This window comes from Gavia stellata, chromosome 2, assembly GCF_030936135.1.
Source record: "Gavia stellata isolate bGavSte3 chromosome 2, bGavSte3.hap2, whole genome shotgun sequence".
NCBI lineage: Eukaryota > Metazoa > Chordata > Aves > Gaviiformes > Gaviidae > Gavia > Gavia stellata.
The window spans coordinates 45,355,109-45,376,681 of NC_082595.1; the positions used below are offsets into that span (position 1 = coordinate 45,355,109).

The 21,573-nt window shown below is 37.1% G+C and overlaps 1 protein-coding gene across 1 annotated transcript in view; it reads left to right on the plus strand.

Moving 5' to 3' along the window:
- The first annotated feature begins 4,204 nt into the window (after positions 1-4,204).
- SYTL3 (synaptotagmin like 3) overlaps positions 4,205-21,573 on the plus strand; it is a 32,118-nt gene continuing 14,749 nt past the window's right edge. The window contains exons 1-7 of the mRNA XM_059835615.1: positions 4,205-4,314; positions 5,710-5,925; positions 9,596-9,660; positions 12,311-12,362; positions 13,738-13,810; positions 14,788-14,860; positions 18,309-18,433. Coding sequence (XP_059691598.1) covers positions 4,205-4,314; positions 5,710-5,925; positions 9,596-9,660; positions 12,311-12,362; positions 13,738-13,810; positions 14,788-14,860; positions 18,309-18,433 — 714 coding nt within the window. The remainder of the gene's footprint in view (positions 4,315-5,709; positions 5,926-9,595; positions 9,661-12,310; positions 12,363-13,737; positions 13,811-14,787; positions 14,861-18,308; positions 18,434-21,573) is intronic.

Genomic DNA, 21,573 nt, shown 5'->3' on the forward strand with positions numbered 1-21,573 from the left:
AATTTTGGTGCTCAAAGGAAGGAAAGGGGGTGGAGAACAGCCACCAGTTTTGCTTAAGGAAAGATAAATATTAAGAGTGCTACTCATTTGTTAAAAGCAGTTTACTTCCATGTGTCTTTCTTTGATGCCTGCTGAAAAGGTAAGGACATCTTCTTAACCTGTTCTATATGACATTGCACAGGGGGATGCATTTTTACTTACTGGGATGGTTTTTTTTAGACTGCAAAGATTTCATGGAAAGACCACAACTGGAACTTTAAAAAGTGTTTGTAGTGTTGATTTTTTTTTTTATTATTTTTTTTTTTACTTTAAGTTCTGGGGTGGGATGTTATTAAAATCACAAGACATAACTTTGGTAAAATGTTGTCAAAGAAGTTATAAATAATTTGCCTGTGTGTATGCAAGGATGTAAAAATAAAACTGTTAGAGCCAGGTAGTATAAAGTAACACTTGTAATTTTCTTAACTAAGAATAAATTTCTGTGATTGGCCTCTGCAGAACAGAAAATACCCATGATTTCCAGGAGCTTTTGTGATAATTTTTACTCTCAACCTCCTTAATCTATGTCCTAGCTACTGATGTATTACATCCATCTTCTGGGTTAATGGATGAAGTAATCCAGTTATCTTAAGTCAATGAAGGCTGTGACTTCAGAAGATCAGTTTATTTATACTTTTAATTGTCATTATTTTGCTAATGCTTAAGGATCTGAACGGAGATCAATAATAGCTTACATGCAAAATTGCTTTGAGAAAAAGTAGCTTGCTAAGTCAGGCATTTCTAGGTTCAAAAACTTAAAAAATAAGCTACCTTTTGCAAACTTAATCTTGTCCTAGGTAGGCCTTTTGATTGCTCTTCAGTTACATAACTACATGCTATTGTAGCCTGCTATAAAAGAAAAAAGCATAATCGTCTGAGATTTCGCTGTGTGCGTGCATGCTTCCTTCTCCTAAGATGTGACCACGTTGGTCATCCCATCTCCTTTACGATGGCTTTGAGACTTCACTTGATAGTTTCAGAAAGCTACTAATCCATCTGCAAAGTGCCTGACACTGGGTTGTTTTAAGTACATAATTTAAAATAATGCTTGAACAAAATATTTTATGTGAGCTTTGTGCTGAAAAGGGAAAGATGTCATGGTATTTACTAAAGAGGTTACTGTTGCTTTTGGTTTTACATAGAAGATGCTTGGCTTTGAGGTTAGCTGATCGTATAAAACAGCTAACTAGCTGGATTTCAAGGGTAAACATGAAAGGAAGGTATCTGAAGGCTTTTAAGATTTTTTTCTTAAAAAAGACAGGTTTTTTTTCCTGTCAAGGAGCGTCATTCCTGAAAACACCACTTCTTTATTACTGCCAAAAAAATAATCTAATGCAGACAGCTTCGGTGTTGGAAAAGCTCTTCTTTCTGTTAGGCAAGTACAGAGCTTTTCAGTCCAATTTGAACATCTCTGTGAAATGATTATGAGCTCAATCTGTTGTGGGGCACAAGGATTATCACCCATTTTGGGGGATATAGTACTTTATTTATTCTTAAAGCTACCTCATCATTAAGCTAGATTTTAAGTTATCTTTGAATGTGCAAGAAAAACTGACAGAACACAATGATTGTCTGAGCTTAAATCTTCATGGAGATTTAAAAAAAAAAAACCACACAACTGTAGGAATGTCCAGGTGCAATATTGACAGAGCTGCTGGCTACATGATATATTTTAAACTGTACTCTCTGCAAGTTTGAATAGCTGAAAACATAATTTAAAAAAAAAAATTTATATGCATCTCTAAATAAGATTCTGTATGCCCTCAATATTTTTCATACACTAACTTGTCATCTGAAACCCATTTCCCAAAACAGGCTTGAAATATGGAGAATTTTGTGCTCTCCCGTGAAGAAGGGAGGTAGTCCTTTTTTAAAGAATTTGAAGGAGATATCAAATAGCAACTATTTCTGTGCTTGCTTAACTGCAGATGTTGCTTTTAGTAACTGCTTTACAGTGGCACATTCTTAATAGCTCTGTAAGACATTCATATATTTTCTTTCAGATTACTAGAGTGGTTTTATTGGATCTAGCTAATAATGACTATCATGAATTTGCTAGCTTTTACTGATGCTTCAGCAGGATTTTCTGATGATGATGTAGATATGCTAGCCTTCGGAAATCCTAAGCATTTATAGAAAATGTAACTTACACTGTAATGGGTGTTTTGGTATGCTGTATAGTGCAGAGGTCCCTGAGTTTATACTGACTGCTCTTTCAGATTGTATTGACTTAAATGGAGTTGAAGGCTCTGAACATGCTCATCAATCCTCTAAGGTATTCTTGAGGTAAAAGATGAAAGCAGGTGAAGGATGCAGGGGCCTTTGAAAATTATATATATTGTGTTAAAAAAAATTGCTCAGGCTTTTTAGGTTTCAACTGAATAATTTCCTGTGAAATTGCAGTTGGTAAGGAAATAAAATATGATTATGCCTATCTCTGTCTCTTTTGTTTCCACAGGAAACCAATCTTTTTTTTCTTTGTTAACACTGCTTCTGTGAAATGCTTTGTCCTTTTGGTGTCTGTTGAAGGGTTTAATGAAAACATATAAAAGAATGGAACACATACTGTTTATAAATACGAATTATCACCTCCTGCTTTTTTTGTGTGAAATTAAGTAACTTAATTGGGGCAAGCTGTATGTAAGGTAATTCCCTTCACTGACAAAAATACATTGTCACTATATATATGAAATTTTGGTGCTTTTTTTTTTAACTTTAAACTCACAGTATGTTAAAATAATGATCCAGCAATGCAGGTCGTTGGTCAGATTCTCAGCTGAGGTCTATCAGTGAAGCATCAGTAACTGCTTTGCGAAAGCTTTACCCTTCTGTCCTGGTGTCTAGACCTTCTCCCTAGAGCCTAACTGTATGTATTTAGTTCAGATTAAGTTTGTAACACTTAACCAGTTTAAAGATTAACATCTTTAATATTTGGTGTACCGTAAGTGGAACTTTCTTACATGTCTTACACTGTTTCTTACACTGGACAGTAGTATTAAAACTGAATATGGTGTGTAAACTGAATTAGACTGAATAAGCATTTTCTTTCTCTACTTCGCTGCAAAATATCTTAAAATTATTTGCTATTTTAGTGGCAGTTTTACAAAAGAGAAGGTCACAGAATATATCCAAAATACAGTTGTGATTCTGTTCTAATTTTATACTTCTCATATATTTGTACATTAACATCATCAGTTTGGGGCCAAAACTGTTAGTGCACTGAGCTGGAAATAACATATATCTTAACTCTTTAGTGTTTCTGTGTATTAACAAAGATAATATCGTTATTAGATATGAAACTGTTTATCTAGACTTAACAGACACAGGTAATTCACAGAAGTGTCTCTTTGACGGTGTCTTTCCCTCTTAGGCTTGTGATGTTTTATCTTTTCAGTAAGATCAGATTAGAAAGGGGCATTTCTGTCTCAACCAGTATGACTTTTCCAGTCCTGGGGCCTGTAGGCCTGTGTTCAAAACTAACTTATGCTTCTTTATTGGTAGTTTTATGTAGACTGTACAAAAAATGTCAAGGTACATGGCTGAGTGTTAATGGACAATATGGTGAGACTGTCTGAAGAACAGGACTGTCTTAAAATGTCTCCTGTATCTGAATTAGTGCATGAAAGGTCTGAGTATAGCAAAATGTGGTCTTCACATACTATTTGAAAATGAGGAGAAGGGATAATAACATGTATTCTTTTTTTCCTTAGGTCTGGAAATCCCAAATCTACAAGACCAAATAAAACAAACCATTCCCCCCACTCCTTTACACTGTCTCTTGGTGAATTGTTCCTTCATTTGGAGACAGTTAAAGCCCTATCTGGGACCTTGCTGCAAGCTCTCATCTCTTTTGGAATCACTCTCAGCAAAAAGAAAAAAGAAAAGAACAAGAAGTTCTTTGAAAAAGACAAGACTGCTGTGACCTTGCTAACTATTCATATTCCCTGGGCAGCAAAGACACTTAAATGATGACTTGTGTGAAGACAGACATGGTTATTTTTCTCTTCAAGGGTATGACACAGTGAAACGTATCACCAATCAAGTAAGAGCGCAGGCACTTAGTAAATACTCGGACCACATTGTACTCTATAAAGTAGTATCCGTCATTCTGGATGTAGTAGAACCATAGGGTAGGAGTCTACAAAATAAATGAAATTTGAGGAAAATGGCCTGTGAATTTAACCTAAACTTCCTTAAGGAATTGGAACGAGAGGCTGTTCTGGAAGTCCTTTACCGTGACCAGATGGTGAGAAAAACAGAAGAGGAAAGAATAAGGTAACTGCCATTCCCCTATTCCTGTATTTCTGTTCCTTTTTTCTCAAAAGTACTCTTCTTCCTCTTTGCTGTCCTTTCAAATGTATTCCTGTTTTTTTACTTGTTGTTAGCTAATGTCTTTTTATTCTTTGAGAAAACTGAGGGTTATACAGAGCCTTTTGGATTTACCATTCTGTTGGCTACTTTACAGTAAAGATGAGCAAATACTATTCAGTGAATAATCTACTTGAATTTTACTACTGGCCTTCATAGAAAGTTCAGTTGCTGCCTGTATTTTTTCTATGAAGGCTTTATAGCATTCTCATCATGTTCCTATGTATGCCTGAATTGTCCTGGTAACGCAGAACATCTTCAGGTCTTTGGCTGGCTTATTTGCCTTAGGTTGTGTCAAGACTGGAGTTAAGAATCATTGGATACGTGCTCATTGTGCTGAATCCATCACTGTCCCTTCTCACATACAGCAGGTAGCAAGCACACCACGCTGTCTTGAAAGTTGTTACTAGTGTAAATAGGTGTCATTGCTTAGGAAAAGGATTCTATTCAATTATTTCACACTATGCAAGTATCTCAGTCATGAAGAGTAAGGGATAATCCTCCAGCATTTTATTTGCTTTATGTCAGGGCTAGGGCAAGGATTTCCTTGCAGCTTGTACCCTGCTTTGTCACATTGCATCCCCGTGTAAAACAGGGTATTTGTGTTGCTAAGATAGAAATTTTTAGTCTCTTAAATGCAGAAACTTAAAGTTTGTTTACAGCAACCATTTATGTAAGTATTACCGGTCATATTAAAAGATTGTGAAAAGTAAGTAAAGGATTATAAAGAAAGTCTGAATTGGTTAGAAAATCCCTGACAACTGTTGATAATGTAGCTAACAATTAAAAACATAGATCTTGATTATTGGTATGTGTAATGGAAGCCAAGTTAATGAAAGGGAGAGGTTTTGATATTTTGGTCTGATGTGTTTTTTATTTAACTTTCAGATGATGCACTTGTTATAATTATTTTGACTTGATAGAAGATTTGAGTCTTGGATAAATATGATAAAAAACATCATCAAATGAAAGGGAGCACCATTTAGTCTCAGTTTTTGTATGTGAATACAAAATCACTTGCATACACAATTTCAGTGCTCTGCCCTAAGCATGCATAATTGACACGAACAGAACCCTGTTTATACTAGACTATTACTCTGTTTGCATGCACAGCTGTGGTTGCATATACAGTTGCGGTGCAAAAATGCTGTGTGTAGACACCTTCAGACAGTGCTCAGTTGAGGTCAGACTTGAGGGCCTATCTCCCACTAGTAATGATATTGACCAACCAGGGTATTAGCTTGTGACTTACATGGGGGTTTTGGTCTATTTAATTTTTTTATCTTTTACCTGGGGGATTAGGAAACTGAAAGTGCAGCTGCAGCAGCTTCGGTGGAAAGGGGCAAGAAATGTAAGCCATGAATACCAGGAGAGATCTTGTGCTCGCTGTCAGAAATCGCTTGGATTATTGATGAACAGAGGTGCAGTATGCAACGGGTGCAGTCATCGAGTGTGCTCTGAATGCCGTGTCTGCCTGAATCCCTGCCTTTGGAAATGCACTGTTTGTTACGCTCATGGGTAAGAAATTTTACTGGTTTGGGTAAGTGCTGGTTTACACTGGTTACCCAGTGGATGCACACTGGTTTTGTGTGTATCAGTTGCTTTAAACAATTAATGAAACAAAGCTTCTGGCAAAATGAAAATGTTGGATGAAGTCCTGGTAGCAATGAAGTTGATGGGGATTTTGCATTATACTTCATGTAGTCAGGATTTCCCTTCCAGTATTTAGCAAAATGGATCCTCGAGGTAGGCCAGAGGTAATGTGGCAAAGATTATAACAGCAAAGCATAGGAACAGTCGTTAGTTAGAACTCCTTCCCCTGACTCAATAGTGAACCAGTGCATCATAACAAGTTGCTGAAGGTGCTGTGCTTTGGTGTAGTATAGCCAATTTCTTGACAATTTCCTAATCCTAATTTTTTTGGCTTACACTACAGGAATAAGGAACTTGGATTGATGAATAATTTGAAGTCATGCTTTAGAAAATTTTAAAAGCAAAAAGCATTAATAACATTATCAGAAATTGTTTAAATGTGGTCAGAAATGCAAATTTATTTACTTTGATTTAGTTGTTTTTTCTTTTACTATGTCACCTTGCTTTTTTTTCCCAGGAAACAATCTTTCTTTTACTATATTGGTACAATTTTTATCTCAAAATACTCCATCATAGTCCCTTCTGTTCATCAGAATCTTTCTAAACCAAATGGTTTAGCTATATTCCACCTTTGATGAAAAATAATATTATGTAGACAAAGAAAGATAGTTTTGAAAATGAATCAACAGCTGTGCTGGAGGATATGTATCCCTGCACAAAGTCTGAGGATTTGGATGAAATTTTACTTTATGCCAACACAAGATTAATGCACCACTTTACTCCCTCTTAAGATGCCAAAATGGGATTTAAATAATGCCTGAGAAATGTAAGGCAAGGTATTGGTCTTAAGCTAAATTAATTTCTACTACTAGTTTGAAGTAATTTTCTATAGCTTGGAAGAGAGTGTAAACTATCACTAAAAATACGTTCTCTGAATCCTCAGGTTATTTTGGAATTTATACATAAAATAGGCAGGTTAGCTCCATCTATATCTGATACAAAGGAGTTACTAAATTTTGATGCATATATTTCACTATCTGTGGTTCACTCTATAAACACTAAAAGGAAAGGTTAAAAAGTTAACTTCCCATATCGTCCTCTAGATACCTTCCTCCACTTCCTCTTCTTTTAAATTGGTTTCCAGTTATTTCATGGCCACAGTGGAAATCCTCTATAGAGGGTAGGTAGTTGTTAAGCTGCCTTGTATAGTGCTGCACACCCTTAATTATTTCATAAGGTTGTCCAGATATTTAATGGTAAAACCAGGAAAGAATTATTTGAATGAATTAAAAGACATTTTTACTTTTTCTTGAGGAAATTACTTTTTTTGTCTTGCTTATATATAGGAATTCTTCAGCTGTCATTGAAATTCTCTTTATAGCAAAGAGACAGCACATTTGATCTTGTTTAGTCACGACACAAAGTCCGTTAAAATCAGTCAGACTTTTTCCGTTGCCTTCAGTGAGCTTTACATCAAGGCTGCAAATCTCAAGAAGGGTAGGGAGCGCAGCAGTGTGGTAAATGCTACTCAGCACCTTTTGTTTACCCCAGTGAGGGAAAGATAGGGTGACTAAGAAACATAAGAGCTGATTTTCAAGTCCTGAGCAACCGTAATTTTGAGTCTTGGTTACCACTAGAGTATATTTTCCTGAAAAAAACATTATCAGCAGCAGCACTACTGAGATTCTCTCCTAGGCACTAGGGTCATGTTTGTAACCAACATGCTTTAACACCTCAGTGGAAGATCATGCAGGGATAGGTGAATGTTCGTTGTTTACAAAACAAGAAATTTAAAGAGCCTTGTGGACTGACAGAGTTTGTATCTTTCACCTGAAAGAGGCATCTCTTGTGTGAATGGAGTTGGTATAGTGTGTTTTTTAAAGGAATCCTGTCTTCTAGGAGTCTAGAAAGACATTTGCTTTGAAGAAGGTTAGTCTATTTTACCTGACAAGGATAGTTCTTTATCAGCTTCACTGTCACACTTTTGGTCCTAGCTTAGCTTAACACACTCTTTAGCCAAAAAAAGAAAGGGTGTTTCCAGATCTGTTTTCATCCTGTGAGTGGTCTAATCATCACATGAGCCTGTGCAGAACTGGAGATTAATCTCTGGGAAGATAACCATGTGTGGTTAGCGGCAAGAACATAGAGGAGGGTGAAGATAACATAAAGGAGATGAGAATCGAAGCACTGCCAATGCAGAGCCCTTGAAGATTTAGTGCAGCCAGAGATTTCAGACAATTATTAGTTAATAGATCTCCATCCAAAGTAAATAAGTATTCTGTCTCAAAGTTATTTTAACGTAATTTTCAAACTCACCTGTGTTCAGTTATGCACATGCTTAGGCATGTAAATAAATAGTACAATCTACACAGGTAGTGAATTTTTTGAATATTCTGCATTGCTACTTACAAAGATATATTTTAAATGCCTAAAATGCATTAAAATCAAGCCACAGAAAGAACAAAGAGCATCCTACCTATAGTTTGTCTATTTTAACATGGAGTAAGGTGAGGTGTGAAATGGCAGACCAGGGTTTTTTTTTGCCTGGCTTTTGGTGGATATCGGTATAGCTCTTGTGTTTAGAGATTTTGTTTTCTTAAGGAGGCAAGCCCTACATGAATTTACTGTCTGTATGTTCTTGCCAATTTCAAGCAAGTTTGGCAGAGGGTATGGTAATAAAGAGATTCATTTCATAAAAGGAAAATTAACTACTGGGTCGAGAAGAAAGTTTAGCAGTGCCTGCACTGAGGAAATTTTTGCAGTGGGACTTCATCCTATAATAAGCATCAGAAAATCCACAAGGAACAGAGATATTATATATGCCCTAAAAATTAGTAAGACATTTAGATGAGAATTTGGAACCTGAAGACTCCAGAGAATCCTCTCTTCTGTTAAAGAATTTTTTGCCTCTTTAATAATGGATGAGTTCAGATTGCAGACTTCGTCTAATTCATTTAGAGACAAAATGCACGAGTCCAATCTGCTGAAAATCTGCTATTGACAGAGCTATTTAGTCTGATACCGTTTTATATTTGTTAATCATTACTTTTCTGATCCTGTGATCCTGGTGCCTGTGTATGACCTGGACATCATTGATGTTAGCCTCCACAAAATGGAGAGAGATGGGCCATGAAGCCATCATGCCATCAGGGTTGTGGAGCTCAGTGCTCCCTGATAGCCATCCCAAGTTCTGCTTGGGAGCATATCCTCTATCATTGACTTTCCCTGCTCCTCAGACTAGGCTGCAGCTGTAAGCAGTGGTGTCAGCACAAGTGGCTGGGGCTGTTAATGCAAGTTGGTTGTGTAGACTGGAGTGGACCCAGGGCTCCTGGCTTCAGAGCAATGCCTGGAGTAGTATGTATTGCTTTCCATGGGCAGTCCTACATAATAAAAAGGAAAAACAAAAACCAAACGGAGGGGAGGAATCCTTTGTTTGCAGACCCACAGCAAAATCAGTCAATGGAGTAAGCAGTCATGAATTCCTAGTTTTATGGTAGGATTAAGAAGGATTGTTGGATTGTTAAATGGTTATCACACATTTGAAGAAATGCACTTTGGAAAGTGTTGATTCAAATGTCTTTTGCTTGTTTTTCAGAGATGTGAAAGTAAAGGCTGGTGAATGGTTCTTTGAGGAACGAGCAAAGAAATATCCGGGTGAAGGTAATTGCTGGAACAGACCACAAACTGCTCAGTAATGTGTAGTCCTCATCTAAGTGAAACACAGAATGTAGTCTGCCACTGTATTTAATGTTTCTTCCACTTGGTGAGAGATTTGTCAGAAATTATCATGCAGTGCATCTGTCTATGCGCTAAATAAAACATGAACAAAAACTAGCAGAATGCATTTAAAAGTATGATTTATTTTGTATGAGTAATAAGAACAAGAAAATTGCTGGCCATCTAAATGTGGATTAATGAGTGTGTAAGACGTAAGAAATACAATGACATGAAATAAATATAGAAATGTTAAAATGTATGTGCAGGAAGGAAATGATCTTGCATCCATTGTTTGTCAAAGTTAAAACTTCAGTTGTTTTCACTGAGGAAGTTCTAAAGCTTAAAGAAATGACAGAATGGAATAAAGAAAAACATATATAGCTAGAAATCAACAGAGAGCTAAACACTTACTGTTTCTTTACTTTCCGCCAGCTGTGCCATAGCCTTGTGTCCAGTCTTTTCAGTGCAATTAAAAATACAAAGCCCTAAAAGAAATTATAGAGGATGTGTATGGATTGCCCTGTGCGGGATGTGTGTCACCAATGAAGGGGCTGTTAGTCTTCTTTTTCACCTTGACTAACTAATAAGATGGAGAGGGTTTCCTTCCTCTTTCCCTTGAAGTGCCACTTCAGATAGGCAACTGTTTCACTTTGTGCCTGACTGTAGCTAAATGTTACAGTTTCATTTCCAATATCTGCATGGTATCTGTATTTAAGAACAGCTGGTTAAAAGGAAAACACTGGACCTTAAATATCTTTTGGGAAACTTAAATAGGAAGAAGTTTGTAAATGGAAGAAAGTAATCAGGCAAATTTTGGGTTGTAGGTATTCATGAAAAGACAGCAGGTAACATGTTAGGAAACTGAACTACAGCTCCTACTAAAACAATTAATTTAAAATTTGAAAGATTTCACTGAATTCCATCCTAACTAACACAATTTCTGATTTTAAAGTATTAGTTGACTGATCTTTTAAAGCACAGTTGTATCCCATAACCTTTGTTAATAATTTTCTTTCATGTTCTTTCCAGCAAGTCTAACACCAGTAATTTTAACAATCTCTCTCAGTTATTGGAAAATGCGATGTTGTTCTCAGACAATGAATCTGATATTGCAAGATAGTGACTGTCCCTCTTTCCAGTAAAATAAATGAGTTCTCACCTTGCATTATCAAAGCCTTGTGGGTGCTTGAATCATTTTGCTTAGTTAGTCTTATGTTAATACTGTTGAAGTCACAAAGATCTAAGGATATACTTAGATAGAAGATAAGCCTGTGGGGAGAAATATGTTTTGTTTAGCTCCTTTGATTAGACCAACTGATATAATTAAAGGGGTTAAAAACTGACAAACTTTTTAAACAGCAGCCGTAGTAGTTATGTGTCCTTCAAGCCTGGAGAGACAGTGCCCTCTTTTGGTTTGAAAATACAACACAAGTGAAGTATTTGCTGTAAAATAAGTTTAACTGAAAAAGCACGTTACAGTGAAGTTTTCTCAAGTTGCAGAGTATAAAAAAAAAAAAAGTTACATCAGTATGCTTTTTATTAATTTTGTGTAGCTTCTACCTAAAGAATAAAGTGGTAGATTGCCTTACTGACTAATAAATTAAAAATCAAAGACATCATATAATGCTGCAATAAATCAAGATACCAAATATTATTTATTAATAACAGAGTATTAAGTCTGCAGTTCTGATTGAAATTTGTAACATCAATAAGTTGATTATTGTTTCTACCACCATCAAGGTCTGCTACTTATATGTAAGTAATATGTTATAATTAATGACATCTTCAGCAAATCATAGATCACATGCTTTTTCCTGTATTAGGATTGATTAGTGACTAAAGCCACTCCAGATATTTTCAGCTGACCATTTGTTATATGCATTTAGCCCTTCTTTCTGTTGGCAGTCACTCAGGAGCAAACTACATTTTTGTGAGTCTTCATTGTTTGTGCCTGATGAAGCGCTTGCTCCTTGGTGTTCTGTACATCATGTGGCTGCTCACCTGAGGAACATGAAATGGTTGCTATTGCCCCACAGGGATGGCCTTAGCAAAGGGTTTTGCTCATGTTTGTGAGCTAGTCATGCGTTTTCATGATTGTTCAGGTCTCTAGTAGGAAAAGTGAAAAGAATTTTTCCTAAGATGCAAGAGATGACCGTGTGCCTACTCTTGTACACATTTTCAAGCTTTCCATAGTGTTTGAGTTTTATGGTTGAGTGCTTTAGTGCAGTGGGCCCATGCACTACCTGCCTTCTGGTCCTCAGGAGGCTAAGAGCACTTAGCAACCTGTAGGAATGGGCCTGTTAGCATCCATGTGTGATTGACCTCAGCATTTGTGAAGAGCTGGTCTGAACGTGTCACCTGCGAGAGGTGAAATCATGATAAAGTTTGTGATACAGGAGAAACTTGCGTGTTGCTTGGCATGTATGCTGATACATCAGGTGGGAGTTGATTTCACTCCTGACTTGCATGTGCATGAGCTTCTGTAAATACAGGCCAGAAAGGCACTGATTTTTAAAAAGTATTATACAGGCGTCAGTAACTGCTGTTGTTACTAAATGACCTTGGATGTGGTTTTTTTTTTTCTCCTTCACAGGCAGACATGAAACAGTTGGTGCAAAGCTCTTGAAATCTTATCAGAAACTGAGGTAAGACTCATAAAAGGATAAATGGTCCTAGGACACTGAGAATTTGCATAGGCGATATATTGTATGTTATAAACCAGCCAGCAGTTTGTATTTTTTTATTATGAAAACCAAATTTCAACATTTTTCGAGTACAAGAGATAAAAGCATAGAAAAACTACCATTTCTATCTCTCAGCAATCTGTAGATAGGGTCTCAAGTACAAAAGAGAGTACTATGTTTAGAGTAATAATTTCTTTCTTACTTGAAATGAAGGGACGTGCAGTATTTTTGTTATATCTGCTTATATTTTTTGCATACCTGTTTACACCATTATCTTTCAAATTTACACACGACTTTTGAATGATCAGAGATGAAAATTATTTACTAGGTGTAATAGCAATAGCGTCATTATTTGCTCAATGGGAGATATTGCTGATTTGATAGCTTTAGACTGAATAGTAGACAAGAAGCTCTGTATTCAGTAAAGTGCGTCCGCTTACCAAAATTTAAAACAAGTAAAAAATCCAGTTTACACTGAATAAATCCTTTGACTTGAGGCCTAAGCATGACCATACTTAAGTTATTACCAGTGATATACAATGAAATAACAGTCTACTTAAACTATATTGTATAAAGAAACCTTCTTCCTCAAAAAAAAAAAAGTAAAATAAGATACAAAGAGATGGCCTCAATTTTATGATAATTATCTGTCGAGGCATAGCTGCATAAGACAGAAACTTATAGTCAGCTAAATATGATCCTAACCAGGGCTGTATAAGGACTTGCTTTTGCCTAGATGTGGTAAAAGTAAAGGAGAGTCAAAAAGGAAGTTCACCTGCTGCCTTTAGGGTCTGTGATTGTGCTGTGATAACACACTCAGTCAGATAACAGTTAGGTTTTTTCACAGGCCTGGGCTATTTACAACAGATGAAATGGCTGGAATGCTGTAAAGGGGCTTTAACAGCTCTGGGCCCAGGCAAGGAAAGATCCTTTTAGTATTGTAAATAAAGATGACTGTTTTCTGAAAACATCTCTGAAACAGAGATGGGGTGTATTACCCAGGAATTGTATTTTAACATTCAGGACACAGATTGTAATACTGCCAACCATATAGAAGTCTAGGAAGCCTGTCCTAAATTAGGTCTTCCTAATTGTTTTAAATTAAAAATTCTGCCTAGAGCAGCCCAAGATTGAGAAGATAGAAAGGTAGTCCTATCTCTTACAAACAGGCAATAATCCTGTGCTGCAACTCTTTAAGATACAGGATCTCAACCCAGATCTTTGGATTGCAGGAAAGACAGATAATAAAGGTACTGTGCACAAATGTGGTTTATTTATCCATCTATTAGTGTAATATATTAATTGCTGCACTGTTTATTGTCTCTTAAATTTCTAGTAAAATTTCTGTCGTACCTCCAACTCCACCTCCTTTCACGGAATCCACAGGAGGAAGCAACGTGACGGTAAATGTACGTATCTGCAAAATATACGTATACACACACCTCTTAGGGCGCCATTTGTATGAAAAGGCCAGCCACAGAAATGCAGTAAATAGCAACTGCTGTAGCATCATATTGCAGTATAAATGCTGCCTTATGTTCCTTTGTCATTTTTTTTATGCTGCATTGGTAGTAGGAAAGAAAGGTCAGAGGCTATCATGAGGGATGTTTTCAATTAGTTTTCAGTTTTTGAGGGAAGTGATTAACTCTCTCTACTTGGCAGTAGAATACTGCACCTGCTTTTTGGTGCCTCACTACAGGAAGGCTGGACTGAGATCTCATGACCTCCCCTCCAGCCTGAAGGATCCCATGATCCTATGATATTCAATAGTCATTTATAAAGTCATTGTTTCATGTGTTACTTTCATTACTGAGTGAAAAACAGTGGATTTGATGGTTGCCTTTGCAATACAGTTTCTAGTGGACAGAATAGTAGGACATGGCTCAGAACTCATCAAAATCTCACTAAATTACTATTTCAGTTCATTTTGGACTGAGTCCTGAGGTCCTGATTTTGAAGGCCATTGCAATTCTGTAAACATTCTAATATGTACTTACCTGGAGTTTGATGAAGACTCTTTGGTTCAGAGGCACAGGAGCAACTGTAATAGATGGGACTTTCCTACTTAAAGTATTAAATATGTTACCACAAATCAGTGACGTAATTAGTTGTATTTATGAATTTATGAATGTGATCTTCCTACAAGGAGTTCCACTTATTTATCAAGGTGTATGGATCTGAAAAGATTATTTTCCATCTTCATACATTAACGTGACAGCTTTCAACCATGTCAACATATGTCCTCGGATGTATTTGTCTACAGAAGTGAGCAAAGGGCTGCAGCCTTACCATCTGATTGTTATGTGGTCTGTAGATATGTGATTATGGAAGCTTTAAAACAGCAAATATTTTGTGTTTCCTTACTCTTGGCATCTCCCATTTGCAGGAACTCAGCCAGTCTAAAAGTTTTAATAAATCTGTGGAAAACTTGTTTTTGTCTCTCACAACACATATAAAAAGTAAGTAGCTTTCACTGCTTTGTCATTCTAGAGTAATGTAGTCAAATGTTTTGATTTTTTTGCCAACACATTGGCCAAAAAATAGTTATAAACAAAGGGTATTGAGTAATGGCTGAAATGACTAATGCCAAGACTGAGCCAACCTGAAAAATAATAGAGTAAGTCTAATTCTCCTTCAGTATTCTGCTAGTTGTTTAATAAGCTGATGATACCAACCCAGAATGCCTTTCTTGTAAAGATGTGAAAAGACCATATAATGCTATTTTTAAGTTTACTGGGTGTTCAGATGCAGTATATTTAGCTCATGTTAGCACAGCGTAATAACCACTTTCTACTGTAGTGGTCTTTGTGTTATCTATGTGACTGAACCCCAACTGACCCTGTCAAAGAATCTATCATGTAATGGAAGTAGAGTTTAATATTTTCATTCACTGGCAGTTTTCAAGAGGACTTCCTTCTTCTTTCTCAGTCTGTCTACTTGTGTGGTTTTTTTCAGTGCATACTTCTGAAAGCCAGCCAGTCCTAACAACTCTTCTTTCATTCTGATACTTTTGGTTCCTTCCATTCACTTATGCTGCCTGCTGTTCTTTAGGGTGCAGACTGTGTATGCAGCTCTAACTAAGGGTTAGAGTTAGTAAGGCTAACTACACTGAGGACAACCAGCCTTTGTGAAGAACAAATTAAAGGCATCAGTGACCAGAGGAAAGCAACCTCTGAGCCTTATGAAGATTACAGGGGCTTGCAGATATGCATGTATTTGAATGAGCTGTAGTGTTTTCTTACTAGCTTCATTTTAGACAACCCCAGATGTGAGATTAGACCTGAATAAATCTGGCTTTAGTGTCTTTCTGCCTTTCCCCCTAACTCTTGTCTTAGCTCTTGTTTAGTCTTCCCTCTAACTTCTTCCACCCATCCTAAAGGCCTTTTCTCCTTTAACTACACAAATTTAGTGTTGTCTCTGTGTGAACACTTATTAAAGCTATGCGGAGACACAATGGCTGTCTCTCCCGAACAGGAGTGTAGTGTAAGGTGGCATGGAATACTTTTGTTACTGGAAGCAGATAGCTGAGGCAGCACAGACAGCTGAGGCAGCACAAAATTGGATGCAAAGTAATTTATTCTGCTTTCTGTTAGTTTGAAGCCTGGTCATATCCCACAGTTACTGGTAGCCTGTCAGGACTGCAGCAAGCTAGTTTAATAGTTCACTGCTACCAAAAAGAAGGTCCTACTGCCCCACGTCTTTCTTGTCTCTCTGTTTCTGGTCTTATGCTGCCATTGCTTAACTTGAATTAGCACCAGTGTTTCTGGACCCCTCTGGAAACTGATTTAGCTAATTAAAAGGGCAGAATATTAACCCAGACAAAACACATAGGTATGTTTCTGGTGGTTTAGTGAGTTAAATAGACTGAAGGTAGGGTATATATGTTGGAGCCTGCACAACAGAGGGTGCCGGCCCGTGTAGCCAGGAGCCAGGGATTGAGGAGGGAAGAGCACTGGTTGCAGAGAGGTATGGCAGCAAGTTGTTAGCTCAGTTCAGCTGTGTGAAAGCCCGCTGAGGTGCTATCATCCTCAGTTAGTGTAGAACTTTTTAATTTGTGAGAAAATAACCGGCTGTTGGAATCACTGAAGTCAATAATTAAAAAGTATAGGAAGTCTTATAGAGAGAAAGGCTTGAGCTTCTGGACTTACAAAAACAGTTCTTTCAGACAATATGGCCTCTTAATGAAACCTGGTACTGTGCTGATAAATGCTTTTGGTCACAAGTGTCCAAAGTTAGTACTCTATATCTTATCTAGATAAAAATGTCCTGGTTTGCAGAGGTATTTAATACACCCACCTCTTGTGTATTGCAGTAAATAAACCTCGAGAACCTTGTTATGCCTCTGATTCTATCACTGGAGCCAGTGTGGGTGCGTGTCTGAGAGCAGTGGGAACAAAGGATTAGCACGTGCAGCACAATGCCGCTGTTGTACAGGCTGCTTTTTATGCTGTTAGCTCCTGTTCCAAGGTGGTTTGGCAGCAACAGGAGATTATAATCCAATGGTTGCCATTTGGTGAATGTAAAATGAGTTGTTGGCTGTAGTTTTATTTGCAGTGCAAAATTGCCCTCGGCACTAGAGTTAGTGTCCATCTTACTGACCATTTGGGTAGAGAAGCCAAAGGAGGAATAGATATGAAAACTGAACAATCACTTTTTTTCTCACAGTAACCTGTTCTGCAACCTGTTCATTTTAAAAGAGTGTGAGGAAAGCTTGTGTTTCTGCTTCTACTCCTGGTCAAGCTACTCAGATTGTATCTACTCGATCAGATCTCTCATTCCGGTCTCTTTTATGATCTCTGATTTCACTGTGTATTTTTAAAAAAATGGTTTCATTTACAGTCAGAGATGACTTAACTGAGCCTGCCTATGAATATGTCATGTGACGCCTTAATGGTGTACATAGACTACAGTAAACATCTGAGGACTGCTGCTAAGAACAAAACTAACCCAAAGGGGCTTTAAAAATCACACTTTAGAGTGCCATTGTTTTCGAATACCATAATGACATATTGTCTGCTGCCTGAGATTCCTCCACAGAGGCTCATGTTGTGAGAGAAATATTTATTTCTTCTGTATGAATTAAACATATGATAGCTATTTCACGTACCACTTATAAGTTAGTAATTCTTCATGAGAGAATATCTGGGATTTAGAACAAAGTGTCTGTTGCTAAGCCTGCTAGTTTTCAACTTCAGAAATCACAGATGAGTGCTGCCTTTCCCTTTAAGTGAAGTCCCAACTGTACCCTGAGGAATAAGAAGCAAAAAGTGGTGCACTAAATGTCCAAATGTCCTATTTGACAATAAACTAGATATTACTGAAGTGCTAATTCAATAAGGTGCTTAAGTATGGACACAAGCTTATCCATATGAGTAATGTTATTGAAGTCAGTGAGGGCTACTCATGTTCTTAAAATTTTATGTGGTTTGGGACCAATGTATGTAATATCTCTCCTTTTATCCATATTTTGGATAAATTTTAAAATATTTTCTGATATGCTCTGCTTTCTAATTTCCATTGTCATGTTGCTTTATGTTGTTACAATGATCTTGCTTTTATCCTGAACCAAACCAAACTGCTTTGCAAATCAAACTATATATAGTGACTGTAGTAGCTACTTCTGCAACGAAACTGTATTTGATAGCATACAACAATTCCTTGCAGCAGCTATAATGATAGGAAGCAAGGAGTATGATTTCCAGTTGAAAAAGCAGGAAAGATTTAGGTAGACAAAATATAATTATACAAAATGGGATCAGCCCTTGCCTTCCCATCTGTTTCTTTCTTTTAAGAGAGTGATATTAAAATTGTAGGATGAAAGTTTGAAAGCTACAGAATTAGCCTATAAATCTACAGGATTGCTTGCAATGTTTCTTATAGTGACTTCTCTCTTTATTTTCACTTCAGAAATCTCAAAGTCCCAGAATGATATGGCTGACAGGCGTCTCCTAACCACAGATTATGGGCAGAACATGGAAAGAAGGAAGCAAAGAAGGAGCCAGTCTGACACTGCCATCAACATTACAAGCAGGGTATCCATATTATTATACACAGACTCTAACTGTAAGGGCTGTTTCAGGAATGGAATATATTTGTAAGAATAATGACTTACACAGTGGAATTTTACTTTTATTATATGAGCAGGGCTTAGCTGATGTTCACTGACTGTGGCCAGGACTCTGATTCTTCACAAGGTTTTTGACTGAGTCTGCACACTTGATCTCAGCCCAGAGCTGAAATGTTAGACTGAGATTTTACAAAGACCCTCACACAGGGAGGGAGAGGATGGGTCATTTTGCTCTCAGGTGCTCACAGACTCTCTTGAGGCTAATTGATGTCTGCTCTGTGTGATTGTTGGGCTGCAGGGAGGTGGTCTGTCTCTTCTCTTCCTCCTGCCCCTCTTGCTGCTGAACAGGACCAAGCTAGGACCACCCAAACCCATCCTGACACTTTCTGAGCACTTTTTAATTTGGCAAGGAGAAAACGTTGACTGCTGTTAGTTGTTGGGCAACTTCCCTTTTGCTTTGGTTACAGTCTCTAGCTTTCAGTGTTTTCTTGAGAAGTTTGAGAAAAATCCAGTCATCTGTTTTTCCACAAATTGTGCAGGGCTGAAGATGATGTCACATATCTGCTTTAAAGTTACACTGAAGATTTTATTTTGTACATTTTCACCTCCCAAGTGACTGAACTTTGTCCATACTCAATTTTCCACATAGTGGGTACTTACTGAATTGCCTTGTTCATCTGAACGAGGTAAATGTGGTCTGCTAAGTGTGTGAATTAGATGCTGAGAAAAGCTTTTGCTTTGCAACAGACCTCATGGCAAATGTTACTCACAGTTCCCTTGGTGCATACTTTTCACTTTCCTCTGAAGTCTTAGGTGTTGGTAAATGGAAGAGACAGGATATCAGACCGCATGGACTAGTGGTTTGAATTGGCCTAGCAAGATCTGTGAACTCTGTTTAGTTCTGGTATTTTTGTATGCAATTATATTATAAACAAAACTGGCAACAATTATTAACTACCCGAGTGCTGCTTTCCTTGTGGCAAACGACACTTCAGTGTTGCTTTTATTCCACTGGCACAGCACTGCTCTTTTAATGCATCGAAAAACATCAGAGTTGGAGATAATATGTACTTAAACTATGCTTCATTGCATGCTGATCACACACAGCCTGTCATGTTTAAAAGATGGATATGGATTCTTTGGCTTGAGAAATGCATTAGTAGGAGATTCCAAATTATTTGTGTGGGGTGTTAATTGCCCATTTAAAGATTTAGGACTTAATTTATGTCTACCCTTTGCATTACAGATTTTGAAAGATAGATTTCAACGTTGTTTGTGTGTCAGAGCTCTATTTCTCTGAGTCGGGGAGCTTTTGTTTCATTCAAAGCAGTTAGACTATATTTAAGCTACAATTTTAGTTTTGCTAGAATTACTGTTGTTCTTTTTTTTCTCGTGAATGTCATCTTTGCCATTTAGGTTTTTTTAATATTGAAGGAAATTTTACTTGCCTGTCCCTGCACTTATACGATGGCTTTTTGTATCTTTACTGTGATTTTTAAAATTATTTTTAATCTTTGTCAATGGCACTATTGCATTATTCTTCCTTTTTTTTTTCTTTTCCACCTTCATTTTCCTTTAATAAGGGTCGCTGTTTACATCCTTACTAGAACTATGACTTAAGTTTAGGGACAGAACCTGTTTTAAATTACACTTGCGAAACAACTAATTACTCAAATTTATAACAAAATATGATGTAGAAATCTTACTTGTTGTGATTTCCACCCCAGAAAGAACTTCCATTTTCGGAGAATGAATCGAAACAATATTTTTGTCCCCCAGAAAATGTGCATTTTTCTCCTAGGAATGACTGGGAAGTAGTAGTTATAACTCTGCCATTTTGAATGTGCAGGGTATAAAACTGGGGCACCACTTCAGTCTCAAGAACACTATCTGTTTCTTAAGTAAGTTTTCCAAATTTCTGATATGTTCAGAGCTTGATTCCTTCAGATTAAAGTTGAAAGAGATTATATTTAACTTCAGTAATAGTGAAAAAACAATCCAATGACAAGAGTTACCAGCCAGTGTAAAATCTGGATTTAGGAAGTTAATTGAATAGCGTTTGCTAGGGCCTCCCACCATCAGAATCTCTAAGTTCGTTAAAAGAACTGCAATTATACCTGCCTCACTGGGGGAACAAGCAGACGTGCAAGCTTTGGAAGCTGTTTGTGGTGCATCGGTAGCTGTGGGTTACCCCTCTTGTGACAGCAGATGCATGCTGCTGCAGACATTAGAGCTTGACTAGGTGGGAGTCTTGCTTATGTGACGATGCTAAGTTTAGCACTGGTAGTTATGTTGCCTTGTCAATCACTTAAATTCTGTTTAACACAATAGAGAAATCTTTCTGATCCAAGTAGTAGTAGCTAAAATTCAGAGTGTCATAGGTTGTTTGGTTAGTGAGTGAAATTGGTGGTGTTTCAGTTTTTTTCTGGTTTTGTTTGGGGTTTTTTAGATACTATATTCTGAATGCAATTTCTGTCTGTTTCCTTCTCACAAGGGAACTTAATGAATTCTTACATCTATTCTTAAGGTAGGGCAGTTATTACACATAACAACTTCTGTGTGTTATAATAACAGTATAGTGGTTTGGATTTTGCACATCCTGTTTTTTCAGAAGTAATCTCAACATATTATCTCCTCTGTTGTCCTCATTCTTTAGTGCTTTCTGCTGATGGTGCAGGAGGGCTTCCCAGGTCTGTTAAATATATATTATCAGTTTCTTCTATGCAAATAAGTCCCAAACCTTTTGTTGATTTGGTCACACTATATTCTTTCTAGTCTTTCAGGTAATCCCTGTTATACAATTGTTTTTGAAGAAATTATTTTCTCAGATCCTAACCCTGTAAAATTTCTTACCTCACTCTTTCCCTACCCATTGAACTGTGAACATACTTTTCATAGATTGTATTGTCCAGGGGTAGTGGTGTGCCAGAATGAGCTAAAATCTATTTTTAGCATATTTCTAGCCATATGTACTATTCTTTTGGCATGTCATTCTATTGACTGTTCTTACTGGTAACAGAGGTGGCTGAAGGTAAATCTCAGGGAGCTTTGCTACTATATATCTTAATTTTCCACAAATTATCAGGGTTTTCATGGAAAGATTGG